Here is a 23,803-nt window from a genome sequence, read left to right on the forward strand (position 1 = left end):
AAGGAGCATCACATTAAGGTTCTAAAATAATTTACTTCATTCAATTATGACTTAAAGTCATAATGACCCATGCGTCACATTGTATCAAAACAACTTCCAAGTGAGGAGGAAATGCCTAATAATTGATTGGGATTTCATGCCTGAGGTGGGATAAGGTATTTTCTCAGGCTTAACTAATAAACTATCAGATGAAATGATCAAAAATACAAACTTTGACTGTTTTGTCTTAAACAAATATGTCCCAAAAGGCACCTGTGTAAGATAATTATCCATATATTCAGATTCTCTTTCTTATGACAATTAACTCAAAAATGTAGTGCAACCCCAATGAAGTAGAGATGTTGTGGAACACACAACTAATAACAGAATATGATGATTTGCATATCCTTTTCAACTCATATTTAATCGAATAAACTACAAAGACAAGATATTTAATGTTCAGAAACTTTTTTTATATATATTTACAAATGGTTTAAAATAAGTTGGACAGGGGCAGCAAAAATAAAAACCTGTTTAGAACATTGCACAGGTAAATGGGTACATTAGAAACAGGTGAGCGTCATGATTGGGTATGAAGAGAGAATTCCTGAAAGGTTCAGTGGTTCACACGCAAGGATGTGGCAAGGTTCACTACTTTTGTGAACAACTGCGACAGCAAGCAGTCCAACAGAACTTTTCTCAACATGCAATTGCAATGAATTTAGGGATTTCATCATCTACACTGCATAATCTCATCAAAAGATTTAGAGAATTCTGTAACAGATGTTACCGCATGGGCTCAGGAACGTTTCAGAAAACCATCGGCAGTGAACATAGTTCGTCACTCCATCTACATTATCCATCTAAGTTAAAACTCATGCAGAGTGAAAGCCATATATCAACAACACCCAGAATAGTGCAGGTACTAGATTTTTCAATGGGAGATGTGTGGCACATTATGAAGCGCAAAATACGACAACAGAGACCCCAGACTGTTGAGCAGCTCAAGTTGTACATTAAGCAAGAATGGGAAAGAATTCCACCTACAAAGCTTCATCAGTTAGTGTCCTGAGTTCCCAAACGCTTATTGAATGTTGGTAAAAGGAAAGATGATATAACAGTTCTAAACATTATCCTGTCCCAACTTTTTTGGAACATGTTGCAGCATCAAATTCAAAATGAGTGAATATTTGCAAAAAAACAAAGTTTATCTGTTTGAACATTAAATTTCTTGTCTTTTTAGTGAATTCAATTGAATATGGATTGTAAAGGATTTGTAAATCATTGTTTATATTTGTTTTACACAACGTGCCAACTTCATTGGAATTGGGATTGTATTATATAAGGTCTTTGGGTTTCTTTTCATGACTATTGTGTCCATGCAAAAAAAAAAAAAATCTTATAAATCAAATGTTTGAGAATTTGAGTATAATGCTCAATATTAGAATTTTCTAAACGTATAATATTATCTTATAAAGTATAATTGAGTCGAGTATAGAATTGTTTTTGCCTTGTATCTTAATTTAGCACATAGGCACCTGCTAAGCTAATCTTAATGTCATTTCTTTTAATATTTTTCAGATTGTAAAATACATTCAGTGGAAAAAGAGTTATTGTCCAGTTTGGAGAAATGTCAAATCTGCAAAGGACCGTTTTCCACTCTGAAGTGGCATGGTGTCAGATGTAAAGGTTATTATCAAGATTTTTCATTTTCTTTTTTTAGACGTTGCTACTTAACACACTAGAGAAACAAATCTCACTTTGGGATATGTTTTTAGCACATTATTTGTTAAATATTCTGTCCTATATTTTACAGTTCAGTTTCAGTAAGTACAATGTTGAATGCTGATGTAATTCATTAAGGTTGTGTTGTGTTTTGTTACTGTTATCTTTTTTTGTAGTTCAATATTGGATTTTTTTTTTTTCAGTTTGCTTCACTGTATGGCATGGAAGGTGCTTTGACAGACTAAAGACATGTGTAAGTAAACATTTTTACCAACTCATCTTAGGGAATTGGGGCCCTATCTTACACCCTGCTCACCAGTGTATTTAAAAATGCATAATATCAACAAGAAAAGAATACTTAATACAGAAATAAATTTTCAGTTTTACAGTCAGTCTCATTTATACTCTCAGTACTTGGGTGTTGCTCAATTGCCACAGCGGAATTCAGGGTATTTAAAGGGGAAAATAGCAAGGGCTATGTGCACATTCTAGAGGAGTATTAGCTAAAAAGAGAATCATTCAAGTTTAAGAATAAGTGCTTTTATAACATCAAATACATTGCCCCTATAGTGATGGAGCACCACATCATAATCCACTGGAGGGGCATTTTTTTTCAATAAAGAAGCATCTACCCAGGCACTGTTCTTTAACCCGTAGAACACTAGTGGGCATTCTTTTTTTTTTTTTTTTTTTACCTACAGGAGAGTAAACAAGTAAACACAGAATGCTATTTTTAAATGAAGGTGTTTATTATTAAGGGAGAAAAAAAATCCAAACCTACATGGCCTTGTGTGAAAAAATTATTGTCCCCTTGTTAAAACATACCATCACTGTGAGTACACTGTCTCCAACCACACCCAGGCCTGATTATTGCCACACCTGTTCTCAATCAAGACATCACTTACATAGGACCTGCCTGATAAAGTGAAGTCCACCAAAAGATCCTTAAAAGCTACACATCATGCCGAGATCTAAAGAAATTCAGGAACAATTGAGAAAGAAGGTAATTGAGATATATCAGTCTGGAAAGGGTTATAAAGCCATTTCCAAAGCTTTGGGTATCCAGCAAACCACAGAAGACATGGAACAGTGGTGAACCTTCCCATGAGTGGCCGGCCGCCCAAAATTACCGCAAGAGCGCAGCGCCGACTCATCCAAGAGGTCACAAAAGACCCCACAACAACATCCAAAGAACTGTAGGCCTCACTCGCCTCAGTTAAGGTCAGTGTTCATGCCTCCATCATCAGAAAGAGACTGGGCATGGCAGAGTTCCTAGATGAAAACCACTGCTGAGCAAAAAGCTGAGCAAAAAAAAAAATTCCAGAACACATCTTGATGATCCACAAGACTTTGGGGGAAAACACTCTGTGGACTGACGAGACAAGTTTAACTTTTTGGAAGATGTGTGTCCAGTACATCTGGTGTAAAAGAAACACTGCATTTCAGAAAAATAACCATATACCAACAGTAAAACATGGTGGTGGTAGTGTGATGGTCTGGGGCTGTTTTACTGCGTCAGGGCCTGGAAGACTTGCTGTGATAAATGGAACTATGAATTCTGCTGTCTACCAAAAGATCCTGAAGGAGAATGTCTGACCATCTGTTCCTGACCTCAAGCTGAAATGAACTTGGGTTCTGCAGCAGGACAATGATCCAAAACACACCAGCAAGTCCACCTCTGAATGGCTGAAGAAAAACGAAATGAAGACTTTGGAGTGGCCTAGTCAAAGTCCTGACCTGAATCCGATTGAGATGCTGTGGCATGACCTCAAAAAGGTCGTTCATACTCGAAAACCCGCCAATGTGCCTGAATTACAACAATTCTGCAAAGATGAGTGGAGCCAAAATTCCTCCACAACGCTGTAAAAGACTAACTGCAAGTTATTGCAAACGCTTGGTTGCAGTTGTTGCTGCTAAGGGTGGCCCAACCAGTTATAAGGTTTAGGGGGCAAACACTTTTTCACACAGGTTTGGTTTTTTTCTCTTGCTTAATAAACACCTTCATTTACAAATTGCAATTTGTGTTTACTTGTGTTATCTTCGACTACTATTAATATTGGTTTGATGTTCCGAAATAGAAAAAACAGAAAATGAGGAAAGGGGAAACATTTTTTCACATCACGGTATAGTACTCAAACAGTCAGTCTCTACAGCATAACCTTAGCATTATTCCTCATGCACAACTGTTCAAACAGATTAATAGACACTGTATTTTTAACATCTGAATAATTATTTATGATTTCTGATTTTCATGAGCTAAAAAGCATAAGAAAAGTTTGAAATGTCACGTTGCATGTCATGAATTTAAAGTAAACTAGTGATCCTTGTTCTTTTATTTAGAATGCTTCTGAAGACAGTGGGGAGAGTGAAAGTGAAAAATCATCTGGTGAAGAATATGTTCCAAATTCTGAGAGTGACACAGAGTCTGTAACATCAAGTCCAAATGAAGCAAGTGCAGTGACAGCCAAAGCAAGCACTGAATGCTCTGCAACACAAAACTGTAATGCCTTGCACTATACTACAGTAATGGGCAATGAGCCTTCCAACGACAAAAAACAATCTTCCAGTTGTCCAGCAAAATCAGCCACATTAGCAAAACCAGAACGCAATTATTGCTTTGTTTGTGGTGAGGCACAAACAAAAATAGCGAGGCATTTTAAAATGCATATAAAAGAAGATGTGGAAATAGCAAGAGCTCTAAGCCTTCCCACAAACTCAAAAGAGAGGAAACATCTGCTGGAGGCTTTAAGGAACAAAGGCAACTTTTCTCATAATAATGATGTCCTAAGAAAAGGAGAAGGTAGTCTGAAAGTAAAGAGGCGGGCATTTCATTGTGCTGACTCCAAAAAGTATGAGTACTGCGTGCACTGCAAGGGTATGTTTTTACGTCAGGAGCTTTGGAGGCATATGCGGAGATGTAGGTCTAAACCAGCAACTTCACCATCTACTTCACCTTCTGTAGGGCGGAAAAGAGTCCTGACAATTGCAACAACTGCAACATCAATTCTGTCAGGAACAACAAGTGCTGAGCTCCTGAAATTGATGAGTAACATGATTGATGATAATATTGCACAGAACGTGAGAAATGATCCTGGCCTCTTGCAGTTCGCACAGTCTCTTTTTAATAGGCACGGACATGACAAGACAAAACATGAATATATTCGTCAGAAGCTTCGGGAACTTGGACGATTTTTAGCAACTCTACGCAAAAAAAATCCATCTGCGACAATGGAAGATGCCATGAAGCCTGAAAATTTCATCGATGTCACTGAAGCAGTGAGGGAGACAGCAGGCTTCGACCAAGCAGAAAACACTTTCAGAACTCCAAGCTTGGCATTAAAAATTGGTCACTCTCTCCTGAAAATCAGTGAACTATTCCAGTGTCAAGCCCTAATTTCTGGGGATGCAGAGCTAGGCAAATGTGCAGATGCATTCCAAAAGCTGTACAAGACAAAATGGGCAGAATGCATCTCGCACTCTGCACTGGGGACCCTCAGTAGTTTAAAGTACAATAAACCAAACAAGCTCCCACTCACACAGGACATAAAAAAAAACTGAACACCCATCTCCAGCACATTTCACAGTCTGCTTACATGGCACTAAGCAACGAGGCATCTGAGCTGAATTATTCCAAGCTTTCCAAATCCACATTAACTGAAGTCATCCTTTTCAACTGAAGACGTGTTGGGGAGGTGTCAAAGATGCCTTTGAAAAATTTTCTTGAAAGAGATGACACATATGCACACGAAGAGCTGGGGCTTTCCATGTATGAAAAAAAACTCTGCAAGCACTTCACAAGAGTTGAAGTAAGAGGTAAACGAGGGCGAAAAGTTGCTGTCCTTCTCACTCCAGAGATGATGAGAAACATTGACCTCCTCATCCGTAATCGCAAGCAATGCCATGTGCCACAGGACAATGGGTATCTATTTGCAATTCCAAAATGCCCAAGTTATTTCAGAGGACATGACTGTCTTAAAAAGTATGCAGAAGAATGTGGAGCCAAACAGCCAGAATATCTGCGATCAACACAACTGCGAAAGCAAGTCGCCACTACATCACAAATTTTAAATCTAAAAAATAATGAAATCGACCAGCTGGCAGACTTCCTGGGCCATGACATTGCAGTGCACAGAGAATATTACAGGCTACCTGATTCCACAATTCAAGTGGCCAAAATTTCGAAGATTCTCTTGGCTCTAGAGAAGGGGAAGTTGCCAGAACTGAGAGGAAAATCCCTCGATGAAATTGCAGGTAATTAATTGTATAAATGAGATGATATAACACCATTTATAATGTGGTTATTATTTGTACATATTATGCTGAACTATGACTTCTAATCATGTAACTATATGAGCCAATAGAAATTCTAGAAATTAAAGAGAATACCCTACAGATCTCATACAGGACACATGTTGGCATCATAACAGTACATGTACACGTGTAATGTAATTTTAGCGATTTGTGACTGTCTTTTTTTTTTATGTATGTATTAGAAACGGAGGAAGATGAAAATGACAGTGATGACATTGAAGACATCTTTCCAGAGACTCACCTGGAGGACACTGCTGAAAGTAATGGTAAGGCTACTTATTGATGTTAATACGATTATTCTAGTATGTGTGAACACCATGTGTGCTGTTTTTTGTGAAAAAAAAAATGCTCCAGTTTTTCTGTATAACCCTGCTTTAGTGCCTGTTTTAGTGCTCTCTGAAAAAACGATCGGATTTCGTCTCACGCCTACATGCAAACATGTCTCCTCTGATTGGCGCAGCACTGCCAGCTCTGCTTTCGCTTCTACAGACACATTTGCAGCTCTAAAACTAAATAAAGCTCTAACACAGCTCTAAACGCACACGTTTTCAGAGATACAGTAGTAAAAGATATAACACTGAGTGCTAGATAAAGGTAACGCTTAAACTCTCGCTCAGCGGTGCTCCAAACCGCGATAGTCGGCGGTGCTCCGAGCTGCGAAAGTCAGCCTTGGACCATCGCCAACTCCCTGTTCGGAGCACCGCAGAACCATTTCTTTCAGCTAAACTCTTACCTCAGACTTGGTGATTGGGGGCTTGGCCAGTTTCACCACGCTGAAGCTCCAGAGTCGCTCTGTGTCCTAAAATACAACGCGAGCGGCACCCGCTCTGACCGGTGTTGTGTCGAGTTGTTACCCTGTCAGAAGGACCCCTTTAAGAAGACACGGTTTTCTGTACCAAACATTTCCTTGTACTGTGTAAGGTAATAAAATGTAAATAGGTCTAGTAATCATGATTATAGAGGACATTGTTTAATTTAAGATGCCTGAAGACAGTCAGTGGAAAATGACACCATCAATTTATTCTAAATATGCAGTCTGATTCAGGACAAATAAGCCTATAATAAACAGAGCAATGTAAATGAAATTATACTGTTTTCAGCAAATAGCACCACATTGTACACCAGGAACATTTGAGTACTTTCATATAGTTCTGCCATTAATATCCAATGTCTAAACTAAAATTATTGCTACTGGGAAATACAAGATACATGACATTTATTGTGAGATAATTTAGGACACAAACTTATAATATATGGGGCAATAAAACAAACTATATCAAGTTTTATGTAATCTAAATCATTAAAAAATGGGGCATTATCACCTAAAACAGTTCTTTCAGCTGTTGGCACCACGTTTTACACTAGGCTAATACACAAAATCTGTGGAATTCTGATATTTTTACTAATGTCTGTACTAAAACAATTACTGCTGGGACATGTAGCATTCGGTTGGAATGATTCTAATGTGATATGAATGAGGATACATAGATCTATTATAAATGGGGCATTAGGACAAAGTATGCTTCATTCAGCCTTTGGCACCACGTTTTACACTAGGCTAATACACAAAATCAGTGGAATTCTCAAAATTTTTTGACAGACTGGTGAACCATACATTTACCTCTTAGAGACTCTGCTTCTCTAAAATGATATTTTTATTCCCAATCGTGATTTAGTTGCAAACTAACTAATTAGTTCTGTTAGTAACACCAGCTTTTTATAAGATGTGTTACACCATCAAGATTTAAATGAGTTAATTAAATGGTAAAATGTCTGTTTTAAATCTTTCTTTCCCCCCCCTGATCATTATTTTAAATAAGTTCCGCCTAAGAATCATGTGCTTCTGGACTAAATGAAATTGCACTGATTGCACCAACATTTAGGTTTTATCTAGTCCGTTTTTGAATTTTTTTCCCCCTATGCGTGTGCTAAGTCTGCTAAATCTTATGTAACATTTCTCTTAGGTGGAAACATTGGTGCAGGCAGCAGTGTGGCTTCTTCTGGAAATACTGGTATGATTTTCCTTTATTTCTATTGCAAATAAATGATATATAGAATACAAAAATTGGCATTTACATATTGTCATTCCATCTGAGTACAAGTACACAGTGGAGCAAAATTACAGTGAAATATGGAACAGTCTGTACAATACAGACATACATAAACATACAGTACAAACATACAAAATCATTAAGCGATGAAAAAAAAAGTATGTAAGTTTACTCGCTGACAAAGATATAAACTGTCTATAATTTTAAGGGCAGTTTTATTTTATATATTACAGTGGCTTGCAAAAGTATTTGGCCCTCTTGAACTTTTCAAACTTTGACCACATTTCAGGCTTCATACATAAAGATATGAAATTGTATTTATTTTTGTGAATAATTAAGAAGTGTGACACAATCGTGAAGTTAAACAAAATTTATTGGATATTTTAAACTTTTTTTTTTTAATAAAAAACTGAATAGTGGGGTGTGCAATATTATTCAGCCCCTTTGCTGTCAGTGCAGCAAACTCACTCCAGAAGTTCAGTGAGGATCTCTGAATGATTCAGTGTTGACCTAAATGACTGATGATGATAAATAGAATCCACCTGTGTGTAATCAGGTCTCCGTGTAAATGCCTCAGTGTTCTGTTTAAAGTGCAGAGAGCATCGTGAAGACCAAGGAACACATCAGGCAGGTCCGAGATACTGTTCTGGAGAATTTTAAAGCTGGATTTGGATACAAAAAGATTCCCCAACCTTTAAACATCTCAAGGAGCACTGTGCAAGAGATCATATTGAAATGGAAGGAGTATCAGACCACTGCAAATCTTCCAAGACCCGGCCGTCCCTCTAAACTTTCAGCTCAAACAAGAAGACTTAGAGGTGCAGCCAAGAGGCCCATGATCACTCTGGATGAACTGCAGAGATCTACAGCTGAGGTGGGAGACTCTGTCTATAGGACAACAATCGGTGGTACACTGCACAAATCTGGCCTTTATGGAAGAGTGGCAAGAAGAAAACCACTGTTGAAAGAAAGACATAGGAAGTGCCGTTTGTGCAGCAAATATGTGGAAGAAGGTTCTGTGTTCAGATGAGACCAAAGTTGAAAGTGCTATGTGTGACAGAAAAGTAACACTGCTCATCTCCCTGAACACACCATCCCCAAAGTGATCCCCATGGTGGTGGCAGCATCATGGTTTGGGTTTGCTTTTCCTTCAGCAGGGACCGGTAAGATGGTTTGGGCAGTCCTGGCGGAAAACCTGTTGGAGTCTGTAAAAGACCTGAGACTGGGACGGAGATTTATCTTCCATCAAGACAATGATCCAAAACATAAAGCAAAATCTAATTTGGAATGGTTAAAAAATAATCGTATACTGGTGTTGGAATGGCCTTTGTAGCGCCACCTTTTGCTGTGATTACAGCTGCAAGTCACTGGGGGTAGGTCTCTATCCGTTTTGCACATCGAAAGAGAAATTTTTGCACATTCTTCCTTACAAAACAGCTGGAGCTCAGTGAGGTTGGATGGAGAGCGTTTCTGAACAGCAGTTTTCAGCTCTCGATTGAATTCGGGTCTAGACTTTGACTTGGCCTATTAACGCAGGGGGGCTGAATAATTTTGCATGCCCAATTTTTCAGGTTTTTATTTCTAAAAAAAAAAAAAAAGTTTTAAAAATCCAATAAATGTTGATTCTTCCCCCCCCCCAAAAAAGACAATTTCATATCTTTATGTTTGAAGCCTGAAATGTGGCAAAAGTTCAAGGGGGCTGAATACTTTTGCTAGGCACTTGTATATACATTTACAGAGAGAAAAATATAGGAGTTCTGGCTCCTACAGGCCAGTTAGATGCTCCTAATCAACTCGTTACCTGCATTAAAGACATCTGTCTTAAATTGCCACCTGTATAAAAGACTCCTGTCCACAGACCCAATTAATCAGTCAGACTCTAACCTCTACAACATTGGGCAAGACAAAAGAGCTTTCTAAGGATGTCAGGGACGAGATCATAGACCTGCACAAGGCTGGAATGCTACAGAACCACAAGGAAGACACTGGGTGAAAAGGAGAAAACTGTTGGTGCAATATAAAAAAAATGGAAGAAATACAAATTGACTGTCAATCAACATCAATCTGGGGCTCCATGCTAAATCTCATCCCGTGGGGTATCCTTGATCATGAAGAAGGTGAGAGATCAGCCTTAAACTACACGGGGAACTTGTTAATGATCAAGATCTCCAAGAAAAACATTGGTAACATATTAAGGTCATGGAGTGGCCTAACTTATGCGGGAGCTGAAGGTCCAAGTTGCCAAGCAACAGCTTCAAAATCATAATGATTTCGAGATGATCTGCGAAGAGGAGTGGACCAAATTCTTCCTGACATGTGCGCAAACCTCATCAACTACAAAAAACGTCTGACTGCTGTGCTTGCCAAAAAGTTTCAAGTCTTGTTTGCTAGAGGGATCAATTACTTATTTCTCGCTGCAAAATGCATATTAATTGATGTATTTTATATGATGTGATTTTCTGGATTTTATGTTGGGTATTCTATCTCACTGTGAAAATTAACCTACCCTTAAAATTATAGACTGTTCATGTCTTTGTCAGTGGTCAAACTTACAAAATCAGCAATCGAAAATATTGTGAATATTTTTATCTTAATTACGTTTATTCAATTAATACATTTTGGCCCTATATTATTAAATAGTTATTGAGAAATTTATAAACACAATTGCACAGAGATAATAACTTTGACACGCAGATCATACGTCACAGTATATCTTGATTTGGTTTATATAAAACACAGACAGTCCTCATGCTATGGAGGACCAAAAATGACATAAGTATAAATAAATAAATGCACATATAAATGTAGAAATAAATAAATATATAAATAAATAAATGTTGAAATAAATAAATAAATATATATATATGAATAAATAAATAAATACACGCATAAATAATTTTATAGGTAAATAAATACATTTCTTATTAATTATGTATTTATTTATTCATTTATATGTGCATTTATTTATTCATTCATTTATTCATTTATTTATTTATTTCTACATTTATTTATTCATCTATTTATTTCCACATTTATTTATTTATTTATTTATTTATTTATTTATTTCTACATTTATTTATTTATTTCCAAATTTCTTCATTTATTTATTTCTGTATTTCTGCATTTGTATGGTAATTAGGTAGGCGGTCCTATCCTCGCTCTATAGCAGGATTGGTTGCTTGCTCGCTCGCCGGTGTTACGGTGAATTCAGTCCCCCTGTTCGCAGCGCAGCTGTTTCTTCGTGTCAGCGACTTTTTACTTCTGTTGTAAAATAGTGTTCATGTAATTTCATACTTTAAAGTGTAAAAAATAGTCAGAATATGTTTAAATACTCATTAAAAACAAGATTTCGCTCCCTGCAATAGACTGAGTTTAGGTGATCTAGTGGATTTAGCCGTACCGTTTATATAAAGTTACTTTATTCTGTTCAGACTCCAGTAAGTGTAGTTTGTGATTCTCTAGTCTCACCACACTCACTAAACTGGGTAAATAAAAAACAGAAATAAATGAAAAAAATGTGGAAATAAATAAATAAATGTAGAAATATATAAATAAATAAATGTTGAAAAAAATAAATTATGAATTATTCTCGTAATATTACAACTTTATTCTTGTAAAATTAAGACTTTATTCTCGTAATATTACGACTTTATTCTCGAAGTGAACTGTTTTTTTTTTTTTGTTTTTTTAAGAGTGGCCCTAAAACGCCGTCATACTTTACTGCAAATTGTTAATGTTAATCTTTTCCGCATTGGGTTGAACATTTTATGGCTTAGTTTTCTCTTTTATGCTCTTGTATGCTGTTTTGGTTTTTTTCCCCTGTATGTGTCCATTTGAAATCTGTTACTAGAAAATCTGTAAATTTCTTAGAACACTCTTTAGATGGAAACATTGACAAATGCTTCAGAGAAGCTAATTCTATATTTGAAAATATCAGTGATTTTATGAGTATATATTTTTTAAACATTTATTTTGCCTTATGTTGTATCCATTAACATATTTTCTTTGTGAAGTTTCATGAGATAACTAAGTTTGTTTTATTTCTAACAGCGCAAAGTGGAAGAAAGACGGCTTATGTGAAGCAACCATGGAGCAGTCTGGAAACTAAGGCTGTCATGAAGCACTTTGGGCAGCACATAAAGAAAGGAAAGTTAGCTGCCTTGACAGAGTGCGAAGCATGCAAAGAAGCAGAAAACCCCATTCTGGAGAAACGGACATTACAAAATATTAGAGACTTTGTGCGAAACAGGGGAATATCTCACAAGCGCCTTTTACTTTCAGTAGATAGATAAGTAAAGGTGTACTGCTGTATGAATCAGTTCTGTGAGGGGTACTGCTGTATGAATCAGTTCTGTGAGGGGTACTGCTGTATGAATCAGTTCTGTGAGGGGTACTGCTGTATGAACCATACACCAGTACGCCCTACAAAACAGTGGTTCATACACCAGTATGCCAAACAGAACAGTGGTTCATACACCAGTCCACCTCACCAAACAGTAGTTTATCCAGTACTATCCAGTACACCAGAGTGCGAAGCATGCAAAGAAGCAGAAAATCCCATTCTGGAGAAATGGACATTACAAAATATTAGAGAGTTTGTGCGAAATGGGAATATCTTAGAACTGCCTTTTAAGTGTGGGGGGGGGGTCTAGCACTGTAAACCATATAAACCACTGTTCTGTGAGGTGTATTTAACACTTCTGTGAGGTGTACTGGTGTATTAAAGGTCCCCTTCCGATAAAATCCAAGTTTTCTTGTTCTTTGTGGAATACAGTAGGTCTCTCAGAGTTGTATGTGTACAATTGCACATTAAACTGTTCTGCAGCCCACACTGTCGGCAGTAGCTAAGGAAAGAAACCCCTCAGAAAAACAATCTGTTTTGATGCACAGGGGCTGACTACGTAGATGGCCGTTCATAGCCCCGCCCTCCTTGACTCAAGAAACACCCAGAGGTAGAGCTGAACTGCTGTGTTTACATTAGCTAGTTAACGTTAGCTGTCTTGTGTAAGTTATTACAGGTTTAAATCTGATCTCTGGTGGATTATGCGTTTTACCGAGACCTTAAATATACACTAGGGAAGCAGGACAAATGATGTAAGCATTACCATGAAAAAGTGCCTAAAATATCTAAAAGGGGGCCATAGGGCAAAATATTTTCTATTTCTATTTTACAAAGTAAAAATTATTTTAAATAAAAAAATAGTTCAGCAAATGTAGTGTAAGATGCGAAGTTGATAAACAGTTAATTTATTTGTAAAATAAAGCATGTTTAGTTGGAGCTGGTTGATTGGTTTGGTGTAGTTCAGTCACAGGAGGTACTGTGTTATTAGCGAGAGTCTGAGGGGAGGGGTTGTCCTGTGCTATGTGTTTTACACATCATAGATAAATGAGTCTTTAACAGCAAAATACCCTGAAGCTTCAGGTGAAGCAGCCACTGAATCTCTAACCTAAAGAACCGAGAAAAGCAGCATAAATCCAAACAAGGAAGATCCAGCAATGAGTACCTACCTATCACTAGGCTTCACATGTGATTAGACTGTCTGCCCGAGCCGAATTCCCACCGCTTTCAGGAAAACGGTCTATGACGCTTTTAATGATAATCACAATACAGCAAAGTAACAAAGCAAACCGTGATCTTTGTGATGTTGCACAGGTGATAAATGTAATGTAATTGTATGGTATTATAATTACGTAGCGCTGGTCTGTGGCCATGCTACACGCGAACTTCTCTGCAGCTCCGCACGTCATTCATATCGCTGCGCCACGCAACTTGCGGGTCAAGATAACAGAAACGTTTAGGGCAGAAATCAGAAAATATATATACACACATACATACATACATACATAGAGGAAACTGAAACACCTGTCATTTTAGTGTGGGATTTTAGGTTTCATGTCTAAATTGGAGCAGCCTGGTGGCCGATCTTCATTAATTGCACATTACACCAGTAAGAGCAGAGTGTGAAGGTTCAGTTAGCAGGGTAAGAGCACAGTTTTACTCTAAATATTGCAATGCACACAACATTATGGGAGACATACCAGAGTTCAAAAGAGGACAAATTGTTGGTCACAGATGCTCCAGCAAAACGTGCACCAAGACAGCAAGTCTTTGTGATGTATCAAGAGCCACGGTATCCAGGGTACCAGAACTGTCCGTCGGGAGCTCCACAGGGTCAATCTAAAACCAGGTGTTTCAGTTTCATTGTCCAACCCCTGTATGTACAGTTGTGGTCAAAAGTTTACATACACTTGTAAAAAAACATAATGTTATGGCTGTCTTGAGTTTTCAATAAGTTCTACAACTCTTATTTTTCTGTGATAGAGTGATCGGAACACATACATGTTTGTCACAAAAAACAGTCATAAAATTTGGTTCTTTCATAAATTTATTATGGGTCTGCTGAAAATGTCACCAAATCTGCTGGGTCAAAAATATACATACAGCAACATTAGTATTTGGTTACATGTCCCTTGGCCATTTTCACGGCAACTAGGCGCTTTTGGTAGCCATCCACAAGCTCCTGGCAAGCTTCAGGTCGAATGTTTGACCACTCTTCTTGACAGAATTGGTGCAGTTCAGCTAAATGTGATGGTTTTCTTGCATGAACCCGTTTCTTTAGCACTGTCCACATGTTCTCAATGGGGTTTAAGTCAGGACTTTGGGAAGGCCATTCTAAAACCTTAATTCTAGCCTGGTTTAGCCATTCCTTTACCACTTTTGATGTGTGTTTTGGGTCATTGTCTTGTTGGAACACCCAACTGCGCCCCAAGACCCAACCTTCGGGCTGATGGTTTTAAGTTTTCCTGCAGAATTTGGAGGTAATCCTCCTTCTTCATTATCCCATTTACTTTCTGCAAAGAACCAGTTCCACTGGCAGCAAAACATCCCCAGAGCATAATACTACCACCACCATGCTTGACAGTAGGCATGGTGTTCCTGGGATTAAAGGCCTCACCTTTTCTCCTCCAAACATATTGCTGGGTGTTGTGGCCAAACAGCTCAATTTTTGTTTCGTCTGACCAGAGAACTTTCCTCCAGAAGGTTTTATCTTTGTCCATGTGATCAGCAGCAAACTTCAGCCGAGTCTTAAGGTGCCTTTTCTGGAGCAAGGGCTTCTTTCTTGCACGGCAGCCTCTCAGTCCATGGCGATGTAAAACACGCTTGACTGTGGAGACTGACACCTGTGTTCCATCAGCTTCCAAATCCTTGCAGACCTGCTTCTTGGTGATTCTTGGTTGACTCTTGACCATCCTGACCAATCTCCTCTCGGCAGCATGTGATAGCTTGCGTTTTCTTCCTGATCGTGGCAGTGACACAACTGTTCCATGCACTTTATACTTGCGTATAATTGTCTGCACAGTTGCTCTTGGGACCTGTAGCTGCTTTGAAATGGCTCCAAGTGACTTCCCTGACTTGTTCAAGTCAATAATTCACTTTTTCAGATCCACACTGAGTTCCTTTGACTTTCCCATTGTAGCTTTTGTAGCTGAGTCTAATCACTGGGTCAAATGAGCCCTATTTAAATGGGCTCATGAGAAGTCAACAGCTGTAGTCAATCAGAATCACTTACAAGAAGTGAAGAGGCCATGACATGAAGCTAATTTGATTGACACAACTCGCTACATCACCAAAATTGACAAATTTTGTTGCTGTATGTATATTTTTGACCCAGCAGATTTGGTGACATTTTCAGCAGACCCATAATAAATTTATGAAAGAACCAAATTTTATGACTGTTTTTTGTGACAAACATGTATGTGTTCCGATCACTCTATCACAGAAAAATAAGAGTTGTAGAACTTATTGAAAACTCAAGACAGCCATAACATTATGTTTTTTTACAAGTGTATGTAAACTTTTGACCACAACTGTATATATATATATATATATATATATATATATATATATATATATATATATATATATATATATATATATATATATAGACGGCACAAGATCTTGAGAAATTTTAAAACAGCACAATGATTTCTTGTCAGGAGTTAAATATGTCTCAATGCGTGCGCACAAAACAATTTTAAGGCAATTTATTTACTTATTAACAGTGTACAGATCAGTATACAGATCATTTCAAGAATGTGCAAGGCATGTGGCCTACCTGATTTTCTTCGCAAAAATTTACAACAAATCAATGAGAACATTTTAAACACACTTTAAAATGAACACGTGTCCAAGATAAGTACTCTTCATAACTGAAATACAGAACATGGCTATTTAAATCGTAATAAACTTAATCGTAATAAAATATTTCTATTTATTTAGCTGCCTTATATTTAGAACACAAGTAATATCTTATACATTTTCATTTGTACTTAACTGCATTTGTTCTCTCTTGCCATCTGCTGCCTTTTTTGTCGTAGGCACTTTTTTTATAGAGTGACTCTGAAGTTTGCTGAGTTTGTGTTTTGGATACCTTACCTATGTGGTTTAGGTTCGTCTTGGACAGTGGGATCCAGAAGCTTTTCATATTACTCATACTCTGTCTGATGGTTTGTACGGAGATGATGGAACAGGTTAAGTTAGTTGTCGAGCTATCTTTAATGTCAAGCAGTTTTTACAGAGTTTACATGTCACCGTGTTTAGAATAATGTCCGGCTTTTCGAGTCCAAACCGAGCTCCACACGAGTGAAGCTGATCCTCGTCCGGTAATTAAATCCAGGGTAGTAGACTGAGATGCTGGTGGTGTCTGAGCATTTTACTCTGGCGCAGTGCATTCATTCACTTTCAGTGCTGTTTTAGCCAGCTATTCTAACGCTAGCTTTAGCATATGCTAGTACAATGTAGGACACTCAATGCACACGCGTAGCAACCTATACTAACACTAGATGCGTGGAGTCAATGGGCTTTGATTGTTGTTTTTTCCTCAGTGAATAGCATACTTGATAACATCAGATTGCACATCGTTAACACAGCAATTAAGATATTATCGTGGACGATATATATCGCACACTCCTAGTTGCCAGATCTGTATAGAACCCTGAAGGGGGATTGCTAGTTGAATACAGAACCCTCACTGATATTAGTTGTAAGGTCTGAAGAGACTCATGTGAGATCATACATGATAAAAGCAGTACTGCAAACTGTTCTGAATTTTACTGCATATGATACATCATACATCATTCAGAGTAAAACTTAACTGATAATCATTACAATACATTTTTTATAATTCACCTGCAGTTATGCTGTCAAATAAAATATTTTCAATATAAAATATAAAAATAAATATTAAAGCTTTACATATTGTTCAAATCTCCAATGTCTCAATGTATTAATTGTTACCACTCCAGTCCTATATTTGCTATTGACCAAAGATGAAAAGGACCATTCAGACTCTTATCAGCAACAAGGCCAAAGGCAGTATGAAAAGAGTATGAACCCAAGACATTTCTTGTCTGTCATGGCATGGGGGTGTGTCAGTACAGTTCTTTGATGAAGTATTAATGCTATCATCTGAGAAACACTTCATTGTTTGGTATCCTCAGTGCCAAAACATCTTTTAAATGTTTTGGGAAGAAATGGTAACATTACAAAATGGTAAATGATTTACAATGCAAACTCTTTGGATGGGTTGCAGGCTTGAAATGCCGCAATTGACGTATGTTTACAAATAAAATTAAGTTGACCAGATAGAGCATGGAATACCTTGAGTTCATACGATCTGCAGTCAAATAAAATGCAACACTGTTTTTACCTATTCTTATGATTTCCAATCATAAGTAATACATTTATATAAACATTTATAATGTCCCCCTAAACCATGTTTGACCCTGTAAACCACAATCAGGCCCTGTGTATGTGTATTTTATGTAAACAGTCCCCCTAAACCATGTTTTGTCCTGTCCCCCCAAACCTGTAAAACGTCAGGTGCAAAGTCAGGTGCATTTCAATTATTTTATTTAATAAACTTAAACATTTAAGTGGAATGTATCTTAATGAGACAAAATATGATATTTTGGCATGTAGCTTTTATTGTTTGGACATCAGGAAAGGTGTGTCCTCCTAAACCATGATGGTTACTGGTTTTCAGAAAGTGTCTTCATAAACACTATATACCAGTATGTGTGTGTGTGTGTGTGTGAGGGAGTGTGCGTGTGTGAGTGTGAGGGAGTGTGAGGGAGTGTGCGTGCTCGTTTGAGAATTGTAATTTGTTTCTTCAGGTTTTTGAACCCCAGAACCAAAGTACACCAAAGAACAAACCTGATGATGTGGTGTAAGTGAAAATTTGTTAATGTAAGTCATTGGTCTGTAAGCCAATAATGTGATGAGTTTGCATATTTAGAGAAAACCTTTGAATTTACATTGAGACTAGATAAACTGTCTCTGGATGAAAGAATATATGTACAGTACAGGCCAAAAGTTTGGACACACCTTCTCTTTTTCAATGCGTTTTCTTTATTTTCATGACTATATACATTGTAGATTCTCACTGAAGGCATCAAAACTATGAATGAACACGTGGAGTTATGTACTTAACAAAAAAAGGTAAAATAACTGAAAACATGTTTTATACCATCAGTCTGGAAAATTGCAAAAAAACATTTAAATGTGTCCCCAAGTGGAGTCGCAAAAACCATCGAGCGATTGGTTAGACTGTCTTTCAACTTTGCTAATAGCCTCATTACTACACCCTTCTCAAAATCAGGAGAAGGCTCAAGCAGACACATGGGCAGAAGCCATTTTAAAAAGCTATGATTGGTTAAAACTTCTGTCAGTCATTAAAGAGTCCTGTAGCAACTGAAAAACACAGACTAATGCTTTGAATTAGTTTCTGTTTTTTTTTTTTTTTTTTTATGAATTTATAAAATAAATGCTTACACTTACAATAACTGTAATATATATTTCCTGATAAAAAAGTTTAATTATTTACATGCACTTATTGTCACCCCTTCTCTGAAGGGCTAGAAGGGCCTTACTGCACACCACTGATATGTATATATATATATATATGTGTTATGTATATGTGTGTTGCACTGAGTACTACATTTGAATAAACAAGAAGTAGAATAAAATAAAAAAAACATAAGGTGTAAGGTGGCAAATACGTTTTCGCAGCACTGCACGTGTCAAACCTTGAACTTGAACTTGCTTTGAAATATTATTTTCTATTATTTTCAGAGGTGTAGTGGGACATTCCGCTATAGTAAAGCCTGAGCAGGTATTAAAGAACACGCTGTGTCAATTTCTTGGCCTTCAGATTTGTGTTTAGACATTTCGCTTAAGCTCATTTGTCCCTCTATTTTTCAGATCGTAATATCGAATACTGAGGATTCTCTGGATGCACCTGGATGCAGTCTGGTCAGGTCTACTTGTTACAGGTATATTCAGAAAAAGCTAATGAAAAAAAATGGTGAAAGGTAGACTAGATGAAGAACATGTTTCTAAAATATCTTTAAAATAACTCAAAGTTAACTCACAAAACACTCAGGGATCTACTGACAACTTGTAAATTGTTTTGTAAAGAATTACAAAAAAAAAACTATTGTAAAATGGGTTGAGTAGCCTTTTAACAATGATAATTCTTCTACAGTAAATACACAGACCTTTATGCACCATGTGTTGAGGAAGTTGAGGAGCCCATTCCTGTAAATGTTAAGAGTGTACCAGATGTGAACAAGTAAGCTACAATTTATTGACTGATTCTGTTAAATTTTTTTTTCTCTTAGCCATAGCTGATAAAAAAATTAATTACTACAGTGGGGTGGCATTTTCGCAAGTTAGTTTCTTTAGATGAGTAAATCTAAAAACATTTCGGTCAAGCCTTATTCAGTTAAAACTAAAATGTTCTTGTTTATGCACATAGCGTTTTGTTTTCTGTTTAGTCTCATTTTCACTGTTAAAAATAGGTTTCAACAGATGTTTATGCCATTGTAGAGCTTGGTGATATTGCCTTAAAATAATATCACGACATTTCATGGTATTTTTCGTGATAAAGAATAAAACAAAACACTGAATTAAAAAACTATTTCAAGAAAACACTATGCAACAAAATGAAAATTAAATTTGATTATATTATATTATATTATATTATGTCATATGCCACACCCCTAACTGAGATAAAAAATACATACATTTTCATCAGATTTGTAACAGACGTTAAGGATCCAGAATGTCTTGATACTAATAATGCACTCCATATATCCAGGATTAAATAAAAAAAATTATACTGGACAGATATAATCTGTCTCTAGTAGATATACAATAGGAAATGAGAACAGTGTGAATTTTCCTTTGGCGGCATGTGATAATTAGGGATGGGTGATATTATACCCTGAAATATCATACCATAACATTCACAATATTCAAAAATGTTTTCAATATTATTGCGTACGATACGATATGGCACACCCCTATGCCATGGTTCTTATTAAAATAATGCCAAAATTAATACTGCTCGTATTGTACATTGCTTTGCAAATATGTGTACTGTCTGTAATTTCCACTCATATACGTCACTCTGTGTAATTTTAGGGAGGAGGTAGACGTTACACTACCTGAAATCATCACAAACCTGGCACATTCCATTGATCATGGAAGAGTCAGCCGGTTCAACATTTCAAGGTCAAATGTTTGGGATGGAGCAGTCAGAGGTTTTAAGCGTGCAACGTATTCAGAAGCATGTCATATGCTGGTCAGATTTACTGATGATGCTGGTGTTTTTGAAGATGGAATTGATACAGGTGGCCCAAGAAGAGAGTTTCTAACTCTACTAATGAATCATCTAAAAGATCGGCCAATTTTTGATGGACCAACAGGACAACGTTTCTTGGTCTATAATGCAAATGGTATGCATGCTTATAGATAAGTGATTGAAACTTTTTTGCATCACTAATATGCTTGTTCAGAGATATTTATGCCTGGTTCACACTAGAGGATAATTTAGTGTGCATGAAACTCCTGCAGGATTTTGAGGATGAGAGCTGGCGGATAGGTGTGTGTAGTCTTAGTGTGTGGGGTTTAACTTGGGCCAAATAATGTTGTTGGGGGTATAATGACTAAGTACAATTAAAGACAGAACAGTGGGTGGAAAATATGTTGGTGTGTGGACTCTTCTGTTTTCAACAGCTACTGTGGAAGCTCTGCAAGAGTGTACTCTTAGGCACAGTACAATGTTACAGATTGCTGGATGTCTGCGACGTGTGACTACCGTTGAAGAAAAGAGAACAATTGTGTCCGACTATCTCAGATGGTATATAATTGACCGCAACTCTGTTGTAATTGACAGGTAACCTTTTCCCCCCCCAGCTTCTTGTGCAGGTTTTCTTGCTGTGTTTAAACAAATATAGTGCAGGTCTGCAATTTAGATGTTAACAGCTAACCTAACTTTACTAATATTGAACAAGACAATGGGCTTCATTCATGAAACATTTATAAAAACAAAAGCAAATTTGTTAGTAGTTTGTCCTGAATTTTCTTTGGTATAAATAAAGCATCCATCCATCTAAGTAAATCAGGCCTTCCCAAAAACCTTCCACCAGATTCACAAACACTTCCTTAACTGGTGATTCATTGGTAGAAGAATAAATTCCAATGGTTACGTGCATGCAATTAAGCACATGCAAATTTAAGGTTGGCATATAATTGCCATACTCCATGACCATGAATGAAAAATTATTACCACACTGGAAACCAGTGTCAGAGAAATAAGGGACGAGCCTCCCAATTGCTGCAGGAATAGGGAAAAAAAATAAAAAATAAATATATAGTTCTTGTGCAAATTAGTTCTTGTATACAATGTTAGTATTTTTTTATTGCATATGTATTTAGGCAATGTTATATTGTCCATACATGTACTGTATGTGGTTGACACTATACAGCAGCAGGGGTGATAGCGTTCCGGCGCCGCGCCGGAAATCCGGCGTAGTGTGGCTCGGTAAAAAAATAAAAATAATAATAAATAAATAAATAAATAAATAATAATAATAATTAAAACAACCATACGAAACCCTTAAATATTGTTTATGAGTATCTAACAATATGTCAGCAAGCAGACAAGTTATATGAATAATGTCCCAAATGTTAACCGATGTAGTCGTTTAGAAAAAAATAAATAACGAATCAGCACGCAATGTCAATGTCACCGCGTGTGATGATCCTTGCATTGCTTTGCTAGTTTGCCTTGAAGTTGGAGAGTTTCTTTTTTCGGAGATAAACGTTTCAAACCATCACGAAGTTTTCCAGTATGGCGGGGTTTATGAAGCCCGGAGAAGATCCAAAGGCTTGGATAAAAGCATAAAGAATAAATGGCGTTGGGCATGGGTCGAAGATGTGGGGCTTGATGGTAAGCCCTTTTCGAGCTGGTGTCGAAAGCTTCGGCAACCTGGTGCTTGTTACTGTACGTTGTGCTCTAAGAAGTTGGTGTACGGTACAAGTGGTAAAAAAATTCTCTCTCGGCACGAACAAGACCCTGTACACAAAGCAGCAGCCAGAGCAGTGCAGTATACCACCCTTTTGCCAGGAGCATCAGCTACAGCGGACATTCCGCCTTCGATGGCAGATCGAGTGTCTAACTTAAAAATTCGGCTGTGCACCTTCATTGCGGAGCATGACCTGTCATTCACGGTTGCACAACCGCTCGTGGCCCTCTGCAAGAAGCTGGCAGAAGACCGTGCCGCCCTGTCACACCTGTCCGTTTCAAGGCAACATACGAGTTATCTGCTCACCCACGGCATTGCGCCAGAATTTAAACATCGCCTGTCTGAGAAACTTGGGAATGGTATGTTTTCCCTTAATGTTGACGAGGCAACAAACAAAAACATGGACAAGATCATGAATGTTCTTGTCCGTTTTTTTGACGAGGATGCTGGGAGTGTGAAGACTCAGCATTTTGCCAGTAGGATCATTAACATCGCCAATGCAGAAGCGGTGATAGCAGAGTTAAATGACGTCCTGCACACATATGGGCTCGACTGGAGACAAGTGACAAGTCTATTACTTGACAATTGCGCTGTGATGAGGGGGAAAAGGTTAGTTAATTCTTTCTGCACATGTTATGGAATCAACCAGTAACAATAATGATAAGGATAATAATAATAATAACGATGATATAATAATAATAATAATAATAATAATAATAATAATAATAATAATAAGCCTGATGAAAATACATTGCAAATACATCCCCCCCCCCCCCCCCCTTAACTGTTGAAAATGTAAATATTTACCAGAATGTGCATGAATGTACTATTTACAGAAGGCCAGGCTGCCGTGTGTGTGGAGGACGTTTTCATGTTTGCAACTGGACTAACTTCACTTCCCCCATCTGGCTTGGAACCACTTCCGAAGTTGGAGTTCCTGGATGATTTACCGTTTCCAATGGCAAACACATGTGCAAACACACTGAAATTACCACTCCTAGAATCGTACAGTGTGTTTAAATCAAACATGGATTTTGGAATTCAGAATTCCCCAGGATTTGGTTGTTTTTAAAACATGGAACTGGGTCACAGAATCAAGGGTCACTCGTCCATATGTTGCTTATTTTAAAAAAGGATATGGAAAAGAAATGTATCCGGCTCTATATCAGTCCTGAAAACGTTCTACTAGGTTTTGGAACATTGCTGTGAGGTTTGATTACATTTTATGTTTTTGCGTTCAGGATTGTGGGTGATTTACCACCCAAAAGTACTGGATGAAGCACCTTCATTCCAGACAATAGTTTCTCTGCTCCATGTTTGGGAGCTTGGTTTGAATACCCATGATGGTTCTGTTTTCTTGCTTC

General features: G+C 37.4%; 2 protein-coding genes across 2 annotated transcripts in view; one reads left to right on the plus strand and one right to left on the minus strand.

Annotated features, from left to right (window-relative positions):
- Positions 1-23,803, minus strand: part of LOC125801268 (zinc finger protein 239-like) — a 305,512-nt gene that overhangs the window by 267,502 nt on the left and 14,207 nt on the right. The window lies entirely within an intron of this gene.
- On the plus strand, positions 1,566-23,717 carry LOC125801679 (uncharacterized). Its single transcript, XM_049478478.1, has 7 exons — positions 1,566-1,668; positions 1,908-1,957; positions 4,045-5,955; positions 6,198-6,281; positions 7,980-8,027; positions 22,487-23,048; positions 23,681-23,717. The coding sequence occupies exons 3-7, from the start codon at positions 5,406-5,408 to the stop codon at positions 23,715-23,717; spliced, it is 1,281 nt and encodes a 426-aa protein (XP_049334435.1). The 5' UTR covers positions 1,566-1,668; positions 1,908-1,957; positions 4,045-5,405.

This window comes from Astyanax mexicanus, chromosome 4 (assembly GCF_023375975.1).
Source record: "Astyanax mexicanus isolate ESR-SI-001 chromosome 4, AstMex3_surface, whole genome shotgun sequence".
NCBI lineage: Eukaryota > Metazoa > Chordata > Actinopteri > Characiformes > Acestrorhamphidae > Astyanax > Astyanax mexicanus.

Bases quoted from the DNA above. Each gene is read 5' to 3' on its own strand.
- LOC125801679 (XM_049478478.1), top strand. From the start codon at position 5,406: ATGCCTTTGAAAAATTTTCTTGAAAGAGATGACACATATGCACACGAA. The intron at 5,956-6,197 runs GTAATTAATTGT...TGTATGTATTAG, and splicing joins ATCCCTCGATGAAATTGCAG to AAACGGAGGAAGATGAAAAT. The intron at 8,028-22,486 runs GTATGATTTTCC...GGCACGAACAAG, and splicing joins GGCTTCTTCTGGAAATACTG to ACCCTGTACACAAAGCAGCA.